This window comes from Pseudochaenichthys georgianus, chromosome 13, assembly GCF_902827115.2.
Source record: "Pseudochaenichthys georgianus chromosome 13, fPseGeo1.2, whole genome shotgun sequence".
In the NCBI taxonomy this organism is placed as follows: Eukaryota; Metazoa; Chordata; class Actinopteri; order Perciformes; family Channichthyidae; genus Pseudochaenichthys; species Pseudochaenichthys georgianus.
The window spans coordinates 35,811,350-35,835,518 of NC_047515.1; the positions used below are offsets into that span (position 1 = coordinate 35,811,350).

General features: G+C 41.6%; 1 protein-coding gene across 2 annotated transcripts in view; it reads left to right on the forward strand.

The window, feature by feature from the left end:
• The window catches only part of kirrel3b (kirre like nephrin family adhesion molecule 3b), a 201,863-nt gene that overhangs the window by 104,183 nt on the left and 73,511 nt on the right, over window positions 1-24,169 (forward strand). For both annotated transcript variants that reach the window (XM_034097898.1, XM_034097899.1), the window contains exons 2-3: window positions 11,218-11,367; window positions 16,980-17,129. In XM_034097898.1, coding sequence (XP_033953789.1) covers window positions 11,218-11,367; window positions 16,980-17,129 — 300 coding nt within the window. The remainder of the gene's footprint in view (window positions 1-11,217; window positions 11,368-16,979; window positions 17,130-24,169) is intronic.

Below are 24,169 nucleotides of genomic sequence, written 5' to 3' on the forward strand. Positions count from 1 at the left end.
ACCGATCTTTACTTCTACACTAAAACAGTTTTTCAACTCTTCAGATTGGACTTTACATCTGTTACACCAACTCAACTAAAAAAGACAAGCCAAAATGTGTCCATTCTTGTCAATGCAGGTAGATGTGATTTACAGCTCCACTATGCGTATTGCCTTGCAGCGTAAATTGCTAGGATTAAAGGTGGGGTAGGTCATTTTGGAGAAACCAGCTCAAGTGCGCTAGAATTTGAAAATACACAACCGGAAAAAATGTGCCACTTCCTCACAGAGCCCCTCCTCCAACACACACGAGCGCGCACATGACCAGTGAGGGCACGAGATAAGTTTGTGCACAGATGGAAGGCTGACAGGCAGGTAGGCCATCCAGTTACTTTAGCCGGGCCGGCTCAGATGATTGGTCGTGCTTTTTACAGACGGCTTCCACAGATGACGTTTTTTTTATGGATTTGTTGTCAAAGCACTTAAGATATTCATTGCTATCGGGATGTTGAGAGCATTCCATGGAATATAACAAAAAGTGTATCTTGAGCCGGTTTCTCAAACTTTAAGTGGGAACAATCTGCTAATTCAACACTGTGGCAACATTATGGAGGATCAAAGAAAATAAAAATTCACGGACATGTATGTAAAGATATTAATGTGTAGGCGGCACAAGAACATAAGGCAGCGGCTATCCGCAATCTCACCATTGAGTATTGGGTATTGTCCTATTTTCCATTCAGTAAACTTCACCAACTCTGTTAAAGTACACACTAGATCTGCTTACTCATAAACCTTCAAACCAGCAGTGTTTTTGGGGCTTGTGAGCCATATTCCATAAACAATTTTCCATCATAAAAGATATAAGCGAACTCATATCGCAAATCAGGTTTCGTTCAATATTTCATTAGTACTTTCTCATCCAAGGAGTGTAGAGAAGAGGGCCCAACTATAGTGGAATTCACGGCATCTGATGAAATTATCATTATCGATTGTAGAAATCCAAGACAACATCAAATGGCTTTAAAACATTTTGAGAACACAGCATCAATAGTTTTTAATAATATCTTGTAATGCTGTGCATGTATCAGATTTTCATTTCATATAGTCTCTGGCTGTACAATGTCTGCATTGAACAACACACTCTGTTTTTCCAGTCACCTCACCTGGCACTTCTTCACCACCTTTTGTAGTCTCTGCTTCTTATACTGTATAGCTTTCATAGTATTGAATGTCAGTTTAATTGTTATCGCGATATTCAGACACAGACAGTTTTGTCCCCCCTTCAGATCTTTGCTTTCTGCTTGCTTGTTGAATATGATTTGTACCCAGGCTTAATGGATCAATTTATATAACTCCTAGGCCAGGCTTAAGTTAAGACCGGCATAGTTTAAGACCATGCGTAAACCCTGTTAATGCAACGAACCCCAGGATTATGCAGGAAGGTAAGAATCCATTCCAAGACTCATGATGTCTTGATGACCTATTACACCTACCAGAAAAGATGCAGCATGGGAGGATATAATAAACAGTTTGTGGCCCCTGGTACTCCAGTTTCCGAGCCCATGGAATCTCATTTCTCCTGGCCTTATAGCTGATGATAAAGCGAATGCCTGCAAGGCCTTCCCCGCTGTTTCCATTTGTAATTTTTAGAAGTCATCATCGGAGGCGATCCGTCTTGATTATGCCTTGGCAACTGTCATGCTCCACTAATGCACAGTGTGAGAGAGGGCGTCTTCCAGCAGCACTGATGTTTATCTTCCCTGCTTCATGAATTTGCATTCCCACAGACAAATCTTACTAATAATGGCAGCCATCACAGCAGAGATAGGCCTGGCGTATTATCAGTCTGCATACAGCAGTGTTTGTTTTACAAGTGGACAGGCAGGGAAAAGGATTTGAACATTCTGATGAGGACGACAGAGTGATAGTAATACATGTCGCCTCTAATGGGCTTGATAGAGCTTCATGAAATATTCATTATTGGTTACTATTGTTGTAACATTGACAGCTGCATCTGAGGATTACATTTGTATATGAAAGCAGTAGCCCATATAACAAAAGCCTGACTGCTCGGAGGAATAGGGCGTCAAAAACCTTTTAGAAAGCAGTTTTGAAATTTGCCAAAAACAGCATCTGACAAAAATATTTTTTTAAAAATCCATTGTTACAGTGAATTCTGCTGTATCATGGCAAACAGGCCTTTTCATTCCCGTTGTTCCTTCACCCTCTGAAGGTAGACCTTGCTTCACGTGGTCTCAAGTCATTTCCTCTTTTCAGAACACTCTGAAGGCAATCTTTGACGACTTGAGTTCATAAAAAAGCGTACTTAAACCATTCCCTGTGCATTGACTGAGGGTGCATACTTACTTTCTTTGTAACTACATGCTGTACCAGTCATGGAGTTTGACAGATGTATTTCAGCAAGTTACAATTTAGTCACTTTCATCTGCACTTTTCATCTGCAGAGTTAGTGTCTGCATGCCCGCTGAGATTAGAACTGCCTACAATAATAATAATAATAATAATGCATTACATGTTTTATTAGAGCGCTTTTACAGGTGCTCAAAGCGCTTTACAAGTACACATTACACATATTAGACATGTAAGAGTCATTACTGCGGACCACAGGAGCAAATGCGGGTAAAGTGTCTTGGACACAACGGCCTGACGCAGTGGCGGCCGAGGCGGGATTCGAACTGGTGTTCACCAACGCCCCCTTGATCTGATGCCCAACGCTCTAACCACTGCGCCAAAACCAACCCCATAATACAATGTTTCTGTAGTGGATTGGCTCTATGTTTCATGCATTGTGTTGTAAACATGTGTAATAAGAAATATGCCAGGGTACGGTTTCAGTTTCTCAATGGGCCAAGTATTGAAAAATTACCCTCTAATTTCCTTTTTACACTCTAACAAGCAGTAAATAAATCAAGGATAATCAGAATCATCGGATGACTTATGTGGCGACCCATTGCTGCTGAATTTATATTGTGTATAAATTAGATTATAAAACATAGTTGATCGAAGTATGACTTCCAATGACCATGACTGCTATTTTCCTGCCAAGTTTCTGACACACATTTAATGTCGTTTTAACGTCTCTGAAAGTGTGCTCGCTTCCATTTTCAATTTGTCAAAATACTCAGACGTTTACCAGAGTGCACTTATCACCAATTGAAAACTGACTTTCACAAACATGGATGGGAGTGTGATAAACACAGGCATGATAGAAGTCATTATTTCACGTTTATTTATGGAGTGATGAATCTCGTGAGCATGCTTCACTGGCAGTGTCAAATGAATGATCATCCTGCAGATAATTAAAGCGCACAAATCATGGCCATTAGACCTATGGTGAGAATGAAAGAATGGGCTTTTGACTAATCAGTGTCTGCTGATGAAGGTCAAAGAGGAGTAGGAGGTCTGCTGGAAATATGGAGTATAATAGTCGTGTTAGTTGCAGTTTAGATCCATATTGCAGAGGATTTGGGTTTTTATTAACCTAGAGGCCAGAAAAGACACCGCTGGATTCCTTTTACAAGTGTTGAGTATTCATTTACAAAGCTCTGAAAAGGCCAAAAAAGAAAGAGAGCTATTGGAAAATGTTCTTGTCTGGCTCCTGTGGGGTGCAAGCTCTGTGTGCTTTTAACAAATGGACCAGTAGGAGCCCTTGCATTGCTAATATGGAGGTATACTGTAGAGCAGTGTTTCTCAAACTTTTTCATACCAAGGACCACTTAACCAATAAAAAAACACTCGCGGACCACCTAACTCCACGAATATCCAAAAACACATCGTTTTTTTTACAAATCGCCTGAAAATGGTACAAACAAGTGGCAACATGTGTGATGAAGGTGTTTATCTGGGCTATATCATGCAATCGAAAGTGAAACTTAAGCTCGCTCCATTGCGGAGATATTCCCGCGAGAGTGCGGAAAACTTAAATAAATTAATTTATTTCAAATGTGAAATTATACCAATACACTCACGGACCACTAGGCGGCGCTCACGGACCACCAGTGGTCCGCGGACCACACTTTGAGAAGCACTGCTGTAGAGTATAGTCCCAGTGGCCAGTGGCCATTGCAATAGGATCTACAAGCAATTCCTATGTTCCTACAGTCTTTAAATGCAGACCCTTATCAAAACCAATGAGCATACATCACCTATGGCAACAGTACCTTAGTATTTGAGATATACAAATAAACCTCTCCCCCTCACTTATATATACAATAATAACAACTACCAAAAGCAATGTGATAAAAAAGAAACGTTTGCCATTGGCTACCAAACAACAATGACTAACCCACCCATATTTTCCAGCCCTCCTGTGCTTCTAAATTGCTGGTATAAAATGCCCAGGCCAGAGGGGTAATAGTTTTTGATAATGATCCTGGGCTAAGCTTTGGTGCTGTGTGGCCTCATGCCTCACAGACAGCATGCTGATTATTCCTCTGAAGTGGGCTGGATGTGTGTCCGTAACGGTAATTTCCAGGCCTGATTGGCAAAGAGCGATGAAATTGGGAGCAGTTAGCACTGAGGGGAAAATAGAGCTGGAGTGTGTGGAAATGCGGCAGCAGTCCAATGGTAAACAAATTATCTGAAGTGAAATGACAACATTAGGCGATGCAAAGTGCTGGTCCACATTGTGAATACGGCTTTTTCCCCCCTCATTTGAAACAACCGGGCAGTCCCTATCAAAGGTCTGCCTCACCTTTGTAAATGCAGGGCATTCAATCAAACGCGGCAGGAATCATAGCCTTTGATTTGATGCATAAACGTCTGGTTCACCACTGTAATTTCCTTTCCTGAATACATATAAAGATATGTGGATACAGAAATGTAAAACGACATGTTTCTTATATTTGATGTGTGCATTTCAAAGTGTGTTCCCTGTTATAAACTGAACTGTGTCACGGATTATATAATGTGCGAACACCCAGATAGATGTTTGTCTTCTGAGGAATCAATTCTTATCCTTGAAGATGTACCCTGCAATTGCAATTTGACCATTGTTCCAATCTGTATCTAGATTAATATCATAATCGGATGTGTTGCTAAGATAAACAACAACTCCAGCAAATCCAAAGTTCTGAATTAAAACATTCCTCTGTTATTGTCACCCATTTCCAAAGATAATATGTGCAAAAATGAGTTCAGATTTTTAAGTTCTAGTAGAGGTTTGGCTGTTGCTGAGCACAAAGCACTCCTGTCTCTAGCGACAGACAAAAGGTGTTTATTTCTGCGCTATGTGCCCACACATTTACAGAACCTAACCCTGAAGTCAAGGCCCATTTGTCTCACAACAAAATAGCATGTCTCGAAATTTCATTTTACCATTTATGTTGTTTTTCTGTTACCAAGCACTAGAGTCAATCCCAGGATTCGAGATAAAGCATTATTAATGTAGCTCTGTGGGCACCTGAGCACAATCACGCTCCTCTCCGCATGCTACTGTGTGAGACGAAGTCTAAAATGAGGTTCCTAACTCTAACATAGACATTTTGATTATGAAAATAATGTTGAATCATGGGGTTGTCACTTTGGCAGGCATGAAGTCGAGGGGTAGATCCGGGATGGACACTCTTTTTTTTTTTGCCCAACGATGTGATGCCAAGGGAAGGATAAATGTGGCAGATAAGACGGGGATTTATTTGGTGCAGAGGGGAAGGATGAATGGATATGGCCACCTTGATGCGAGCCCCAGCATTCTCAAACACATCACCTAATTTCTTTATTGCGGTGTCCCTTTAAAAGACTCAGCCAGGCTTTAAATTGAATGAAGGAGGTCGCTTTTTAACTGCTCAAGTGACAAGTACAAGCTGGTGTCAATTATGTCTTTGATTCGTTCTATCACCGGTGTATTTTAATAGCCATTCTAGAATATCAGTCTTCTGGCAACAGTACAGACTTTAAAGGAAATTGTGCTTTGATAATACTTAATATACTGCAGAGGTAGGATCCCTAATCAAGATAGTCTAAAGTGACATTCAAGGTCTAAAAGTGTGACTTTAAGCATCAAAACCTGTTCAGCCCTCTTCGTTGAGAACACCATTTGTGATCTCCATCTGAATTCACATTAGCTGGCTTCTGTTGCTACATACACACCATGTTGTTATGTTATGATTGTTTGTTTCCTATGCAAAGCAGCAAACTGGTTACTTACCGCTTTCGAGTATTTTTTGAAGGGTTATTCTAGCCATTCATTTCATTTTTATTTCATTTTCATTTGTCCCGCTCATGGTACGCAAAACCAAATGTACAATAATTGCCAAGAAAACATGACTCTACCAAAACACCATTGAACGAAAAGGAGCAGGGAGAAGAATAACATCTTATGTGACCTGCCCCTTTCTAAAAAAAAAAAAATACAAATAGATGGTCTCCCCTTCATGATAATTGTTTTTCACAGCCAAACATAACAGAACTTAGGATATTAAGAGAAACACAAAAAAAAAACGTATTTCCCACCCAAGGCCCTTCATAAGTGTGCATGTAAAAGTATGGAAGGACAAAACTGAATGTTTTTTTTCTTTCCGTTAACCGTCAGTTAACGGAAAGAAAAAAAACATTCAGTTTTGTCCTTCCATACTTTTAGTCTTGAGTATAGGTAAAGTAATCCTGCAATTTAAAAAATGCAGCTTGATTATGTCGTGAGTAGGAAAACACCACACCCGTAGCTTCAAACACACCATGTTTGTTAAAATACGTCCCTTAGCTCAAGCTGAAATCACCCAGGTAAAAATATCAGGTTTTCTTTTTTTAGACTTTGAAACCCCGTTAGTGCAGCAGAAGACATTATAGAACTTGGAGTACCGTCCAATGTTCAAGATAAGTTATGAGTAATGGCTCACGTGTGTGATTCAGTCGATTGCAGTTAATTAATGTCTTGAGGGGGCTGCTTGAGAAGTCAGATTTTGTTTACAACAGTTTCAGGGCAGAGTGTGACACAGAATTAGCGAGAAGTTTTACTGCAAATTATGTGCTAAAATATGTCTCAATGCAAGACACATCATCAAGTTAAATGGCACCCAAGAATGTTCAATCTGATACGGTGATGCTCTGTGAATATAGCTGCATGATAGCATATCTGAAAATGAAAACACATTTTTAACACATGCGAATGGGTAAAAGATCTAGGACAAAGGTAGGTTGTAGGAATTATGCAGCAACAAAGACATCCCTCCAATGTTAAATCAATTACAGCACAGGCTGAAGCGTTTGATGTTATCAGTCAAGACTGAGCCGATACAAGATTCCCTGGCATTTACATTGGTTTTCCTGAACATGCCAAGAGATCTGTCGAGTAGCTGTCTATATGTTAGCGTGCTTCATCACTGTGTAGCGGAGTACAGCCACGATAAGCTCCTCACGTGGGAACGCAGTCAGTGCCGAACAAAGCTGTCTAGGTTTGAAGGGCAAAACATACTCAATGCTGAGATAAAGTGTCACCGAGCCAGCATTACCCGCAATATACATGCACACTTATGAAGGGCCTTGTTATACAGGCAGAAGCTGTTGAGTCTCAATATGATGCATTATGCTTTGAGATGCAGGGTGTTATTTTTTCCCTGTTGTTGGTTTGGTAATAGATATATATTCAAATGTGGCAGGTGTGTGTGTTCCTTCTGTGTGTAGTGCAGTGTTGGTGTGAGGACGGAGAGTGCATGAATCAATATGAAAACTTCTGCCTACATCTCTAACAAGCTATCCATCACATGAAATTCAGTTCCAGGCTGACAAATGACTTGTGGGGATTCTAATGGCATTTTCCAACTGAATTAAAATCAGTTTCTTGTATGACAACAATCTTGTTTTGAAACCGTAGAACAAAGCCAATCAATTTCCTTGTCTGCAATATGATAAGTAATTTCCTTTCAATACAAAACCACGCATACAAAGAGCTGCAAAAGATTACTGCAATATGATACAAAGATGTCGTAAGAGGAAAATACGCTTTCACATTCTCCGTTTTTTTTCTTTGTTCCGCTTGTTATTGTAATTCAGTACATGTTATTCTTCTATCAGCTTTTATTTGCTTATGATTACGTTTGAAAAAAGCGTAATATTGTGTCTGTGTTGGTGCTGCTGCACATAGCAATGAGAGAGAATACGTTGTTCAAGAACGAGGCAGACATTCTGATCCCAGCAATGGATCTAAGAAGTTTAAAAAAAGAAATCGCTGCTCACAAAACTGTCTGAGTAGAGTGCGAGGCAGAAAGTGACACTTTTAAACCTTTGCTGCAGTTCACGCTCTCGAATCAGACTGCGCCTGCATGAATGCATGTCAGTGTGTATGTGTGTGTGTAGGCTTTAGTTGACAGGCAGCCTGCCAGTGTTCCTAACTACACATCAGTACCACTCTGTACTCTTCACTCTGATCCACAACACCACCCGCACCTCTTCACCAGCCACCATACCCCCTCCCTATTAACACACCCTCTGCCTCTAATGGAGTTCACTGCACACCACTTTCCGCCTGAACACACGGTGGAGGAGTGCAGCTAATAGCAGTTGCACAGTTGGAATACATGGGTGTGAGCTGGAGTTAATGTATGCCACCAAAGCAGTGTTGGCAGACACGATCGTGTTATCTGCTGTCGTGTGTAAGAGTCCAGCCCATCTGTACGGTGACATCTTTCATAAATGAAGCAAGCCGAGCTGTGACGGCTGTCTCTTTGCCCGTGCTTCATTCCCGGCGCTGCGCTGACACCTCAGATTCGTGTACAGTATCTTGTTTCCGTATCATGAATAGTGAAAGAATGTGCCACGTTTGTGTGTCACCCTTTAGGGTTCTTCCAACGAGAGTCTGACAAGAGGTTTGAGTGAAATTGGTCGAAATGTGTGCACATGGTGCACTTCGCTTCATTTTCCCATCATGCAACGCTTGAAATGTTGTGAGCAGGTGTTTGTAAAGACACATCGATTCCCCTCCTTGGTCTTGAGTGATGTCCTTTTCCCCCTGTTATATTGAAATGGTGTAGTGGTTAAATCCATGGATGTTAGAGAACTGGATACAGCGTTGGTGATGCGGCCCCGTACATTCCTATGAAAGTTACTCAGTGGGGCATGAAGCCAAAACAGCCTGACACGAGAACAAAAGTACAACAATGTCATGGTGATCCTTCAGGAATCTGCCAGCGGTGTTCGGCATCCATTTGATCCATAGAGCCTGGCACTTTCCTTTGACATCTTCAAGTCATCATTAAAAACTCACATGTTCACCATGGCCTTTGACCCCTAACCCATCACAGTCCCCCTGCTTCCACTCCTACTGCTATTTATTGAGTGTTTTTCTTTATTATTTTATTTGTTTGTTTGTTTGTTTGTTTGTTCACCATGTAAAGCGGACTTGGGTCCCTTGAAAGGTGCTATACAAATGTGATCTATTAATATTATTATTATTGTTATTATTATTAATATTATTATTATTGTTCATAAAGCCACGCACCTAATCAATTCCACTAGCTGATAACAAAGCATGCGGCTCTGACCGAATCACTGCAGAGCACCTTAAACTGGCAAGCCCGAAGGTTGCAGTTCTTCTTGCCATTTGTTTTACCGGCTCATGGTATGTTGCCAGACTCCATGTTGACTGTTACTTTGGTCCCTGTCATTAAGGACAAAGCGGGCAAGGTAGGGAGCTTGGATAACTATAGACCAATTTTCTAGCCAGTGTGTTATCCAAAGTCCTGGAAAGCATTTTGTTGGATAGACTATGTTCTTATTTATGTACCTCAGATAACCAGTTTGGCTTCAAGGCTAAGCATGGTACTGAGCTATGCATCTATGCTTTGAAGGAAATGGTAGAAACATATAGAAGACAGAATTCCACTGTTCTGATTGGTTTCATTGATGCCTCGAAGGCTTTTGGCCGAGTTAACCATCATAAACTGTTTTTAAAATTGAGACAAAGAGGTGTGCCTAACAGTATAATTAGGATCCTGGCTTATTGGTATGCCAACCAGAGCATGCGTATCAAATGGGGGAATGCAGTCTCGGCGCCATTTGGTGTTGGTAATGGAGTCCGCCAGGGGGGGCTCCTCTCACCGAGCCTTTTTAATATCTATATGAATGATCTATCAGATGATTTAAGTGTCTGTAAAACAGGGTGTGTGATTGGTAATGTGATTGTAAACCATCTTATGTATGCCGATGATCTGGCAATTGTTTCTCCTAGCAGTGCTGGTTTTCAACAGTTGCTAAATGTTTGTTCTGATTACGGAGTCAAATTTGACGTTAAATACAATGCTAAGAAGAGCGCTGGAATGATCTGCAGAGCAAAAGGGGATAAGAACCTTTGTTTTCCAACATTCTACCAATCAGGACAGGTGCTGTCTGTTTGCTGTAACACTACGTATCTGCTGTCTGTTTGCTGTAACACTACGTATCTGCTGTCTGTTTGCTGTAACACGAAGTATCTGGGACACATCATCACAGATGAAATGGCTGATGATGATGACATGTATAGACAGCGGCGTGTCTTATATACAAGCCAACATGTTGGCTAGAAAATTCTCTTGGTGTTCAGATGAGGTTAAGGTGAACCTCTTTAGAGCGTATTGCACTCCTCTCTATACTGCCCCCTTGTGGGTCTCGTATAAGAAGGCGAGCCTCCGGAAGCTCCAGGTTGCATATAATGACTGTTTGCGTATACTGCTTAGAAAACCAAGGTGGTGCAGTGCAAGTGAAATGTTCTGTAATGCACGAGTCAACACGTTCCATGCTCTTTTGAGAAATCTGATGTACAAATTCATCTGTCGATTGAATGTTTCTCATAACTCTGTCATTATGCTGCTTTCAAATCCGTGTTTCAGTGCTGATACCAGTCACCTCTGTCGAAACATTGGTATGGCTGCCTTTTTTTAATTTATATTTGAGTGTTGTATGTTTTGTAATAATGGACCAAGAGTCTCTTTAAATAAAGATGATGATGATGATGATGATGATGATGATGATGATGATGATGATGATGATGATGATGATGATGATGAATTCCGTCAATCATGGCCAACCTTAACTCTTAAATGGGATTTTAGCATATTTTACAACTTTTAAGACCTAATAGTTTGAATAACGGATATTAAAGGGTTCATTCTAGGTGGTGAAAAAGATATGGAAAACTACTGACACCATAGTTGTAGTTTGGCCACTAGGGGAATGTGCTGCAGCATTAGCACTCTTCCTGAGGATTTTATCAAATCTAACTTGTCTCTTTTTCTTTGTTTTCCAAAGGTGCCGAGGCCATGTTTTCCCAGCAGCCCCAGGACTTAGTGGTGGTGGCAGGCCAGCCTGTGACGTTACCATGCACTATCCCCGGGTACCATGGCGTTGTCTTATGGATCAAAGATGGCCTGGCGCTGGGAGTTGGCAGAGACCTCGCTGGTGAGTAACAGCATTTATCACCTTAAGAATGTCCCCATTTATTTCTCCATCACCTTCAGTGTCCAATAATAAATGCGCTGTCATATTCAAATGCCCACTTTTTGTTATCTACAGCCCTCAAATGTCACTTAATATATCACACCCTAGACAGATAAAAAATGTCTAAAGACATAGTTAGACATATGACATTGGGAGTGTTATGTGAAAAATCATTAGCTATATTCCAAAACTACAAAACGGAATGAAAACAGAATGAAAAAAGAATGTACGTCAATGTGTGTGATGCAGCGCTAAATCTGTTATATTTTGTTTGGCAGAGAAGCACAAAAATCGGAGTAAAATGTGAAATCAATAGTGGCACCGGTCTTTCTCTGATGCTTCAGGCTGCTTATGGCTTTTTGAAGAGTAGCTGTTATCCTCTAAATACACCCCACCTTGTGTATAATTGCCTGAATTGTTTAATTTGGAGTCAAAGTGACTACTGCACTGTCATTTAGTAGCCTGTTGTTCCATCAGTAAAGGCTCAATGTATATTCATGACCTGGACACATTTCAAAGAAACACATCACTGCTCAAAATAAACATTTACAACCTTTGAATCACTGAGCTATTGAATGAGAAAATCCATACAAGCGTAGTACCCATGCATTATTTACTGAAATGATCATTAAATTATTCCGAAAAAGAGATCCATTTGTACACAGCACTCCACACACAGTAGGATGCTTCACTCTTTAATGCCACAGCCGTTGTTGTTGAGCTTTCTAATTGCCTCACATACCACCCGATTGTGACCCGTAAGGAAATCAAGAGTAATTGCAATTCAAGGCACACTCGAAATGACCAAACTGCAGCCGTTTCTTGAAAACATAGGTTTCTTTTGATCAGGGACGATTAGATCAGCATTTCAAGTGAGATTGGGGGTCTTCTACCCTCTGACCTTTTACAATCGCACAGTCGCCTATGCGGTGTGTAATTAAACCTCAGTGGCTGTCAGCGCCCTAGTAAAGCCATCCTATTCCCTTTTCAGGTTCTTATCAGGCCCAGGGGAGACTGAAAGGTTGCAGTAAACAATGGTCCTGCAGTCTGCAAGTCTCCTTTGACAAAAAAAAAGAGGCAGACAGGGAGAGTACTTATGATTGCTAGAGATAGAAAGAGAGAGAGCGGAAGGAATAAAGACAACATTTCTTTAGGGTGAGAGCGTGGCAGAGATGTAGAGTTGTTTTTATCCTCTTATATTTATTGATTTAACATTCGAGACGATCAAGATGATATCTCATTTCAACGTTGGCCAAACACAAAAGGATGGAATAAAACAAAGACAACATTGTGTCGCTTACGCACAAGAAAATTAAAGTACATCAACCTTTAACAACACATCTTTGAAGAGTTTGACAGTAAGCAGCAAGATGCAGTGATCCTGACCTTTTCTTATTCTCCTCTTATTATTTGGCTGAATAATCGGGGGCACCGCGCAGAGTCAGGGTGATCTTTCTCCCTTACATCTTTTGAAAAAGTGCACTGGGTTTAGAGTGAGGAGGAATAGCTGGCAGCCTTGAAAAGATAGGTCGCTACAATCAACACTATGATACGGACAGGGGGCTGGGTGCCTTCTATTGAGATGTTTCTAAATAAGGAGTTCCACAGCTGTCCTTTTTATCACTCCATAAACAAGCAATGCATGCAGCAGTAAAAGAGTGAAGGCACATCCAATGCAAGACGTACACAATGAAAGGAAAGTGGCAGCTGTATACATAAAAAGTGTGACGAATCAAATGTTGCATGGAGCATTTCAATAATATACTGTAGGTCTGCTCGGCTATACAAAGAAAGAAGCTGCGTCGGCAACGGTGTTCCACGCCCGGACCTGTCTCCATTCACAGGAAAAGTGATTAAACCAAGAGAACTCTTTCACCATTCAGTGCGAGGAATCACGGCACAAAAGCCAATGATTCCTATCTGTCCCCGCGTTGTTCTATTCATTCTCCTTTTGTGTCATGCATTTCCACTCTAATTAAAGGAAAGCAAAGTAGCCCCACAACCGCTCAGAACATACCAATAAATGTCATGAATATGCATGGCGGAGAACATATCTGGCACGCACGGTGATGGTGCGAACAGACGAGGCAGCTTTCAGTTAATTTTCATGTGCACACGCCGGTAAAGATGGAGAGAGAAGTGTTTGTTTACATTATGTCATGCACTTGGGATGTAGGAATGAGCTCTTGAGAAGAGAATCTGTCAGTGAGCAGACTTCACTGTCACTCTTACTTGAGAGCCATTTGAACACTGTCACCTGTTCACAGCTGCAGCTAACCTATTTTTAGATATAATGTGTGAAACATGGTGTAGGTAAGTGCAATGAATCACTAGGCCACGCCTCAAGTGTCTGTATACCTACATGCGCACACACGTGCACGTGCACCATTGATCCAGCCTCAAGACAAATCCATTCCCCTCTGATGGATTCATTACTCCTTAATGGGCCTATTTTACATTGTTTGCTTTGGGTAACACAATGTGTCTTTGAAATTCGCTGAGATCTAAGATCAATGGCCCTTCATACAGTAGGTACACAGCACATGGTGATCAGTCTTCATGCGTGCCAGAATAATTGTAGTCATATTGACAAAAAGGCGTGAGGTGCGTGTGGTAAGAGAAATACATCAACATTGCGTTTCCGTCGTTTGTAAATTAGATTGTAATATTCTTATCGATACTATCTGCCACACATGCAAATTACTTTTCCGTTTGGATCCAGTTAATGCACAGAGATGAAATTGGAGCAGAGCCATTTCCTCACGCGGCGAAACATTTTCTTAGTTTGCCAGAGGCCCAGATGAGATAATTGGCCAGATCATCTGTCTGTGTTACATGGCTTATACCTTGCAACAATTAAAACAAGCAAAACAAAAGTGCATCTGAAGCTCTCGCTCGGTAGAATGGAGTCATCTCAAGGTCACAGCATTCATAATGTGCAATAATCATTACCCTTGTGATCCACAATGGCGCAATGGCATTATTGCTTTGAATCTCATCAATGAACATTGAGAACATTTAAGCAAAATGGTTCTCTCTGTGACCTTGTGCACATAATGTAATGTCCTCTATTTTAGGGCAGGATTCTAAACATAATAAAGCAGAAAGCATTGTTCACTCGATGGCTATTAGTACTAAGTGTATTAATAGAAGCGTTCAGTTATGATCATGTCTATAATAACCCTGTTACATGTATAATGTGTACTGAAGCCCTTTTAGGGTAGGACATATTGCAGAGTACTGTGAAAATCAGAGAAAGGAGACATTGGCCGCGTTCACACCAAATACTTTGCCGTACTTAGAGGACTGGCCAGATCGCCAGAACGCTGACACCACATTCCCATAAGTTAGTCTCTCTGCGTTTGTGCGCTGGGCGAATGCTAATGCTAATAATGCTAATGCGAGGATAATAAAATGTCGGCTTTACAAAACATTTCAGAGTTTTACGGGGCGTGGTTTGCAATTCGCCCAGCCAATCAGAACTGGGGCACTTTTTTTCCCCCAGGAGAGTACCACCTCTCAGCAGGCACTAAAAATGGGGGTAAAAGTTCCCGGCACTGAGTACTCTTTTTGGTGTGAACGCGACATAAGGGGTGTCACTACCCGATCCGTCCCGTACTGCGCATGTGCGAGATGGTCCGCCTTATTGGAGAACTCCGGACGGCAACCCAAGAAGGACACTTGACACAGTGGCTTTTGGCAAAGCTGAAAAATAAAACTCGAGAGAGATGAGTTATTGTTATTACAACGTGACTTCACTATTATTTAACAACTCTTTTTATTGGGTTCTTTTATTTGGGGTTAAGTACATTGTCAGAATAAGTGAGAAATGGATTTAACTTCTGTTAGACAGCTATCCTACTGAATAAATATTTACTGTGAAGGTATGCAAAAATGTATGGCATATGGCTGTCTAACAGAAGTTAGCCGTCCGGAGTTCTCCAATATGGCGGACCATCTCGCACATGCGCAGTACAGATCGGGCAGGGGGACGGATCGGGTAGTGACAAGGGGTACTAATGGAACTAAACGGGAAAATTACTCCGGTGTGAACGCGCCAATGTCTGTCTTTCCCCTGAAACATCCACTGCTGCAGCTTCCAACTCTCAGTCAGCTTTTTGTCTTCCTTTTTATTTTATCCACAGTTTTTGATGTTTATGTCTAGGCAGTGTTGTGTCACGGTATAGACCCTTCAAATTAAAGGCTACTCGTAGGAAGATGAAATGCAAAGAGTGGCTTAATCGGCTGTAACTCACCCCACCAGCACAAAATGAGGCCCACTTCATGCTCTATTAAAGGCAACTGGATTCAATGAAGCAATAGCCGGTAATTGGACTTTGAGCATACGATGGGTTTTTGCAGAAGAAAAACCCAAGGATTTAAAAAGCTGTTACAAGGCTGCCCAGTCTCTTATGTTCTTTGTGGGCGCAAACACATATAACCAGCTTGTAAAACCTTAACAGTGAAAGACTGGAGTGTTTGGGGATCTCTGAAGTGAACATGAGTCATTGGATAGCTGTTACTGGAATATCGATATTATTCTCCCCAACATTTGCTGGCAGTGCCCCAACAGTTGGATGAATACTGACAGTCCTTTTTGAAAGGAGACGGCATGTGTCTAGAGTTTGACTTTTTCTTTTACAAAGCACACAGTTTAAATAAGGGCTGTCCTTATTCTTATGTAAAGATGTCTCCAATCCTATCCTCTATCTTCATCATCGTTCAATTACTTAAGGAACGCTGGAGAAAAAAGCTTTTATTTTCTGGGAATATGTTAAATGTGTGCATATTTAAAGACAGACATTCTCATTTCTTTGTACATACTGTCTCACCAATAATTAGAAAGATGAAGTGAAAGAAAAAGAAGATTTTGAAAAGATTTTCAGAGACAAGCAATTTTAAAAGCATGAGAAATACCCCATAAAGCTCTCAAGTCAAACACACTCTTCTTCCTGCGTATTTGCCCCGGTGGAGGGACGCACTCCACAACACACTCGCAAGTCGCAATGCATATTTCGATAATAGTTCGGGGGATATCGTTAAAACTATCTCGCTTGACTTGTGTAAAATGCCCAGGTCTCTTGGATATTGCTGAAACAACTCACACTCTAGCTGTTCCTGTTTATGGCTGCAGAAAAACATCATTCTGCAGAATGCATGCCGCTCATTAGCATTGCCAGGAGTGCTTTAAAAAAAAGTTATTATACTATTTATGTATTAATCTTGTATGGGAATGCATTGTGAATAAATTAGAAAATAAACAATCGCAAATATGCTTACCTATTAAGTTAGTATACTCACCTAGTGAATGTTTGTATGTTGTGCTTATGCAGATGCAATTACACGCAACAACTCATTCCAATATTGTGTGTTTCAGAATAAAATGTGTTTGCCAGTAAACATATGCAACTTGATAGTAAAGTACATGTTTTCATAAAGCCTACTTGAGAGTACATCGAAGTTGTTGTGGTGTTTTGATAATGCCATAATTGTGTCAAGCTTACAAATTTGGAAAATGAGTGATGTTTCGATTTTGGATGTGATTAAAATGAACAAATGTGTTTGCGCTGCAGGCTATCCTCGATACACAGTGATTGGCGACCACGGTTCGGGAGAGCATCATTTGCGGATCCAGCGTGTGGAGCTGATGGATGACGCTGTGTTTGAGTGCCAGGCTGTCCAGGCTGCCATGAGGTCCAGTCCTGCTCGCCTCACTGTGCTCGGTGAGTCCACATTACACACACACACACACAGTCCAAACAACACTAATGTACCAGCGCCATCCACCCCCATCCCTGAAGTGTAAAACAACTCATGGCAAAGGCTTCACTGGCGTCACTGACTTCTCACTCTCATTGGCTATTGCATTATGTTATTATATTATGATTATGCTACCAGAATCAATACGGAAAGCAGTGTTGTGTTTGATAGTGAATATAACGTCCAGGTGTTCTCAATGGAAACGGGAAAATAAGCAACTGTTCAAGCCGAATCAACACTCTCCGGCTAAACACTGGACAGAAGTACTGAAAAGGCCATAGCTGAAGTGGTGCTTCAGAACAATAAAAGTATACAGTATGTGTCCTTGTTCGCTTTTCGATTGCACACCAAGTATCACTAAAGGCACACTGAAAACGCAGGTGTTCACATTCACATGCAGTCTTACTCAAAACATCATCAAATATCAACAGTAGAACCTAAGAACAAAAGATGTGTTTTGTATCAAAACCATCAGAAAGGAATTAAATCAATGCTAATGTTTCCAATATGGCCGACAGTGTCAATAAGGTTTAACATTAGAGAACCCTTACATTACTATGTGCATTACCTTCCACTGCACACAGCCTCCATTTCATTATTACTACATGGTGATAGGTTACTGTTTCTTAATTCTATTTGATTGGGTTATCCATTTCTGCCTTACCGGGTAGAAAAAGTGCAATCGTCGGCTAACGTCACTTGGGGCCCCGAAGCCTCCTGCTGCTTCCTGTCTTCCGCTGCCTCTCGCAAGCTCCCTCACTGAAGGATTGCTGAAAGTCAATGACAATGAGCAGAAGAAAAGGGAAGAGGGATTGGGAGAAAGAAAAATATTGGAGAGAGAGCGGCGTCTGCCATGCAGTAGCCTTGCCACGAGCGACTGATCCGCCCTATTGATCCAGCCTAATGAAAAGTGAAACTAACGATTTGTTGGGGAGAAGGCTGCAAGAGTAAAAAAGAGAGAGAGGGGAAGACAAATTGCGGCGTAACGTTTCTCTGGCTGCCAGGCCAAATGGATATGAGTGAATAATTATGGGTACTTCGACAGAGGGCTGGAAATGCTACTGCACTTTCCTTCCACTACTGTCCGTCTTTCAAAATACTCGTTGAAATCTTTCAAAGTTTGGCAACTCTGACATCGAGCTGTCCAAGGAAACTTTGCCGCCTGATCAACCGCAGAAGGAAGAGAAGAATTCATTGTGTGTGTTCCCGAGTTGTATTGAGCTATTTGCCAATGTATTTATCAATGTATTGTGTTGTGTGGCTTACGCTTTTATCAGAAGCAACCTACCACGAGCGATTTGGGGTTAAGTATCTTGCCCAAGGACATTTCACCATGTTAGCTGCAGGGGGTGGGATTGAACCGCTGACCCTCTGATTGGTAGATGTGTATTACTCCACAGTCCCCAATGTTCCTTAGTATACTTGGGAGGTTTTTTTTACACCTATGAATCCGTCATTTTATTTAATTCATCGAGGAGTGAACATCTGCCATACAGCAGATGAAAATAATTCTTGATTTTGTTTCTTTAATCCCTTTGACACTGTGCTTTCCTGATGTGCCAAGCACTACTTTGACTACTCAAAGTAATTAAAGCAAAGACACAAATTATTTTCAAATGCTTGACTTTGGACCGATAGCAATGTACAACATCAGGAAGTGCAGTAGTTGGCCTTACTCTATTTAAATAACCAATCAGCAATGAGAAAGAGGAAGCCTTTTTGACCTATTTGGCTGATTGAGGGTGAGCGAGTTTATCATTCCTCCCCATAATCCCAAATAGAAGGTGTTTGTTTAATCCCCTGCCGAGCTAGCTGACTCCTGAGTGCGCTGCCAGGAAGAACCGCAGGCTGACACACACGAGGTAATGGAGGAAATATATGCAAGCCCTTGTCACTGCAAAATCCAAGCTGTCAATTACTTGCCAGTGGTGACAGAGTGTGTCTATCGACTTGGAAGACAGCTACGGCCCCACACCTATGGGTGCACACACACAAATACATAAGCATATACACAATATGCTTAGCCTACACACCCACCGACCAGTCCAGCCACACACACACACACACACACACACACACACACACACACACACACACACACACACACACACACACACACACACACACACACACACACACACACACACACACACACACACACACACACACATACTGTATATACGCAGCCTCCCTTCTTTGAGCTGACAGCAGAATCAATCTAAAACTCTCTCTTCCATCTTCCATAACTCAATAACAGCCCAAACTGTTCCATGTGCCATATCGGAGGAGCGTCTCTCCACTCGACTTTAATGGGCTCTGAAATAACATAACATAAATATTGACTAACACATAGACAAATGGCTTTATCACTGCCAAATAACCGATACCCTTACTTTTCTTTGTTGGTGATTCTTTTCAACTTTTAACTGAAAGGTGAAAAAGAAGCAGCAAAAAAGAACCTGACCTGCTCATTAACAAAAACTAAATCTGTAATAAGTAACGAAGGCTTTGGTTTTACTTTCATTCATTTCAGCCAATACTCAAAGTGCCAGAGTAATGCAATTAAAACAGTTAACACGTCAAAGAAGGAGATTGGGCGGTGAACTTAACCTTTCCAGGCGTTCTTTTCGTGGCTTGCAGGCTTACCCTTAGATGCCAAAGGAGAACCAAGGTCTTGTGAATTAGTTATGAAGGAAGGGAAAAGAGGGTTTCATGTCCAAAAAAGCCCCCTGGGGCTAATTATATCTCTAGCAGCAAGTTGGCTCCAGACCTTTGCTCTAATCTTTCAACCTGAGGTTGGGGACCGCTAGAACAAAGGGAAAGGAGATCACCGCTGTTTGATTTAGGTATTTGGCTGAAAAGCTACTCTGAGGTGTCTTGTCTTTTTCAAAAAGGAAAAGGTGTCATAATGACGTGTGGTGGCATTTATTGACTCATTGGTGCTTTTTAATGCATTAGTTCATCAGATATAAACACAACAGATAACTAAGTGGCCAAGATGACTCATTCTCAAGTCATGAATTAGAGCTGAACTGCTGTCACCATCATTTGAATGCAGGTTTCTCATGTAAACTCATTGACACTCATCTAAATGTTTCATTGTATCCTGATGTTATTGTTAAGTGTTGCTTTCCAAAGGGAAAGTGTGGGTGATATTTGGTTTATTTTCATATTGCATTGTTAATCAACTGTATAATTATAGCTCTCGGTTCCAGCTCTGCCCAGCACGGTGTCATGAAGGTCATTCTGCTGACCGTGCTATTTAGACCAGCCAGAATGTGGGCAATGCTTTAAGAAGTTAAGCTTCCTTTCAGAAAACATGGAAGAATTACAATGCTTGACACTTCAGGAGAACATATGTCACTAAAAGAAGAACATAGGGTCTGAGATACCTGTATTTGAAGTATGAATTCCATAAAGACTTGTGCATTTTTGTAAATGTCATTACTGGGGCAGCATATAGCAACATAAAAAACAGAATACAAGTAAAGTTTCAAATTCTCGCTGAAAAGATTGCCAATGTTTCAATTTTTAATTATTACATACCTATACTGTGGAAGGTTCAGAGTCACACTCATAGAACCAAAGTATTGTTTACGTGTATATTTTCTTCCAAGAATGCAATTTTGTTAGCGTGACATTTAAACCCATGTTTGGTTCCTTAATACAATGAGGTGTATGAATAGTTGTGGCAGGGGTTAAAACGTAAAGACCCTCCACAAACATGCTCGTCTTTTGACACATGTTATTGATGCCATTTGAATGAGTCATCGTGTGCTAAATGCGTGTTCCCCTCCCTGCAAGATAAGGTTTTTGGACACTTGCTTCAGCAACAATTTGTATGCACACAAAAGCCCAAGGGTATCTTTTGTTATTATCGTTCCAAATTGCCAAAGATGAATCAGCCTTTTCTGTGGATAAGTCTGAATTCATTTTTTCTCAAAGGTCACTCTGGCATTCCTTTAGTAATGGGGGTGGACATTGAGGACAGGGTTAAGAATAACATAAGAAATAGCGGCTAAGGAGTTGTTGTGCTGAAAAAAAGACACTAATGATGTTCAACACGCTCCATAAATGTGTTTAGTGTCAGGACTGACACAATAATTATGAGTGCAAGCTTATGCAAAGAACACATTTTATGTTTATTATTATCGTTATATTGTTTTTTATTTGTATGTAAGTTGAGTCAGTGTGCTGTTGAGTTGGGGTTAGGGTTTTGGGGAACGCAGCGTGGTGCACGGGCTCTGGGGTAAATATTTTTTGTTTAAAAACCTATTTAAAAACTCTTGTAGTAAAACCAAAACAAGTTTATAAAAGCCCTGTTTGGTCTGTGTTAAAAAAATGTAAATGAAATAAAGAAAATGCAATAAAAGGGATAAAAGAGAGCAGCGGCTGAAGCACAGAGCATATGCGGCGGGGTTAAAACCTGTACTCCTGCCCCTAAGAGGGGGTCTCCCCCGGTGGGTTGTCCGAGGCTGTCCCACAACATCTGGTAAAAGACCTGGTAAGTGGGTAAAACATCTGGCTAAAAGTACCGAGGTTGACTTTGTTTAAAATCGGCATGCAGGTAAAATTAGTCTGGACAAATGATAAATACATACATAAAAGTGCTTAGTAGAATAAGTGCTTTTAAAAACACGTGCTGGTAATAAAAATCACATCAAACAAAATGTTAAAATATGTAAAATATAAAACAAATATGTAAAATGTAAAATATAAAATACACACGGGTTAGTAGGCACACGGGGAGGGGAAATATCTTAAAATAAAGTCAACCAAGTGTCCCTAAAAGTGTTTCAAACCCAGGCCGAGGTCTAGAGAGGTGGTGCAGGTGAGACATGGACACGCCTCGGATGATGTTTAAAAATGTAGGGGTTAGGGTCGTGTGTCTCATTCACATACTGTCATTTGGGGTTGTCCATCCATCCATCTTCTCCCGCTTATCCGTGGTCGGGTCGCGGGGGTAGCAGTTCCAGCAGAGAGCCCGGAACTTTCTTTTCCCTGGCGACATCAACCAGCTCTGACTGGGGGGTCCCAAGGCGCTCCCAGGCCAGCGAAGAGATATAATCCCTCCACCTGGTCCTAGGTCTACCCCTTGGTCTCTTCCCAGCTGGACGTGCCTGGAACACCGCCCTAGGGAGGCGCCCAGGTGGCATCCTAACTCGGTGCCCGACCTCAACTGGCTTCTTTCGACGCGAAGGAGGAGCGGCTCAACTCCGAGTCCCTCCCTGATGACCGAACTTCTCACCTTATCCCTAAGGGAGACACCAGCCACCCTGCGGAGAAAACCCATCTCGGCCGCTTGTATCCGCAATGTCATTTATTGATTTCATCATTTAGAAGTCCTACCATATCCCTCTTACTGAGTGGTGCCATTGGTGTTGTGTGTGTAGCGCATGTGTGTGAGAGCCAATTTCAGACACACTCAAAAAAGAAGCTTTAAAGCCTCCCGTGTAAGTAACCAATTTGTCTCCTTCAAAAGTTAATTTAGGTCTAGCCAAGCATCTCAGCGGAAGTATAGTGAGAGATAAGGTGTCTTAAACGGCAGTCATTTTGGAAGAAAATATGACTTACGCTTAAATTGCGCTGCCTTTTCTGCCATTTTGTCTGAAAGAGAAGATGGAGAGATAAGTACATCTATGATATCAGAGTGGCTGTGAGCAGGTGCGTTATTATGGCAGACAGACTGTATGTAGGATATTTATTTAATCCTCGGTATTTCAACAGAAGGAGGAGAAATGACACTGATACATCTGTGCTCTGCAAAACAACGGTACCAACTGTGTACAGGTGCTGAGCAGATCTGAACTCACACTACATTATAAATAGTCTTGCTTCAGCGAACTGTAATTGTTCGCAAAGAAATTATTGGCATCAGGGGAAAATGTAGAACCACGGGGGCTAATAATTGGCAGAACCTTGCAATAAGCGTTATTTTTGGAACCCGAATCCCAATTTCGCTGCCTCCCACCTTCACAGTCTCACTCACACGCATAGGTATATAGCAATATAACACAACGCCGCCGGGTGGTGAGCAGTGATGTCAGCAGCACCCTCCCAATCTGGGGAGAGCAGCTTCCCGGGCTGCACATGGCTGCGATGTGAAGGAGCAGGCTCGACATGTTCCTAACAGCTCTGGCATCTCCCCACTCGTCATCTCATCTTCATCCTTCCATCGCTCCACTTTATTTGGCACCGGTCATTCCGTAGATCTTGACACCAGCACTACCATAACATTGATAAAAGTGTTTTACTACACTCAAAATGGGTCTGTGTACACCCCAGCATTTAAATCATTCCATTCAATTCGATTAGCTGCCATTTTTCCCACTACTTCCCTATGTGGTAGGATACACATACAAATCAGTACTCACGTATTTTTTGTATACGTTTCGTACAGTCTGTCGCACTGTTTGTGATTGCCATCTGTGATCCAGTTTATGTTACGAATTTCTCTCACCTTTCTTTCATTTATTCACCCATACTCATCGTTCTTCATGTGTGTGCAACACATGGCTCAGGTATCGTCTGGCTTTCAAACAGATGTACACTGACAGCACTTGAAGAGGGCCGGCGATTTGGGCAAGTGAGCCACGCATGTCTCTTGTGCTGGGTATTCGTCTACTCTCCTTTTTGTCTTTTTTCCCCCCCTGATCTATCTATCACAAACTCTGCAAGCTGTCGCAATGGGATGACAGGCGGCCCGTGCAGGCATTCTTCTGGAAGAGACAGGAAGCTCATTGTTGTTCAGGACACGTCTGCTGAAGCACAGCGCTATACAGCAGCTACACTTTGCAAGCCTCCCCTTCCTTACACCATCCTGCCTCCTTGTGAGGAGCCCTATCTCATTCATTCACCTCCAAATTGCTTTTTCTCCCCTTGCTCGTGCTCCTGGAAAGCCAGGATGCAGGATTTCATCTGATGCTTTCTAGAAGTTTCCCCAATATTGGTTTGGCATGGAAAACCCAGCAGGTAACATCATCAGTAACACTTTTTACCAGAC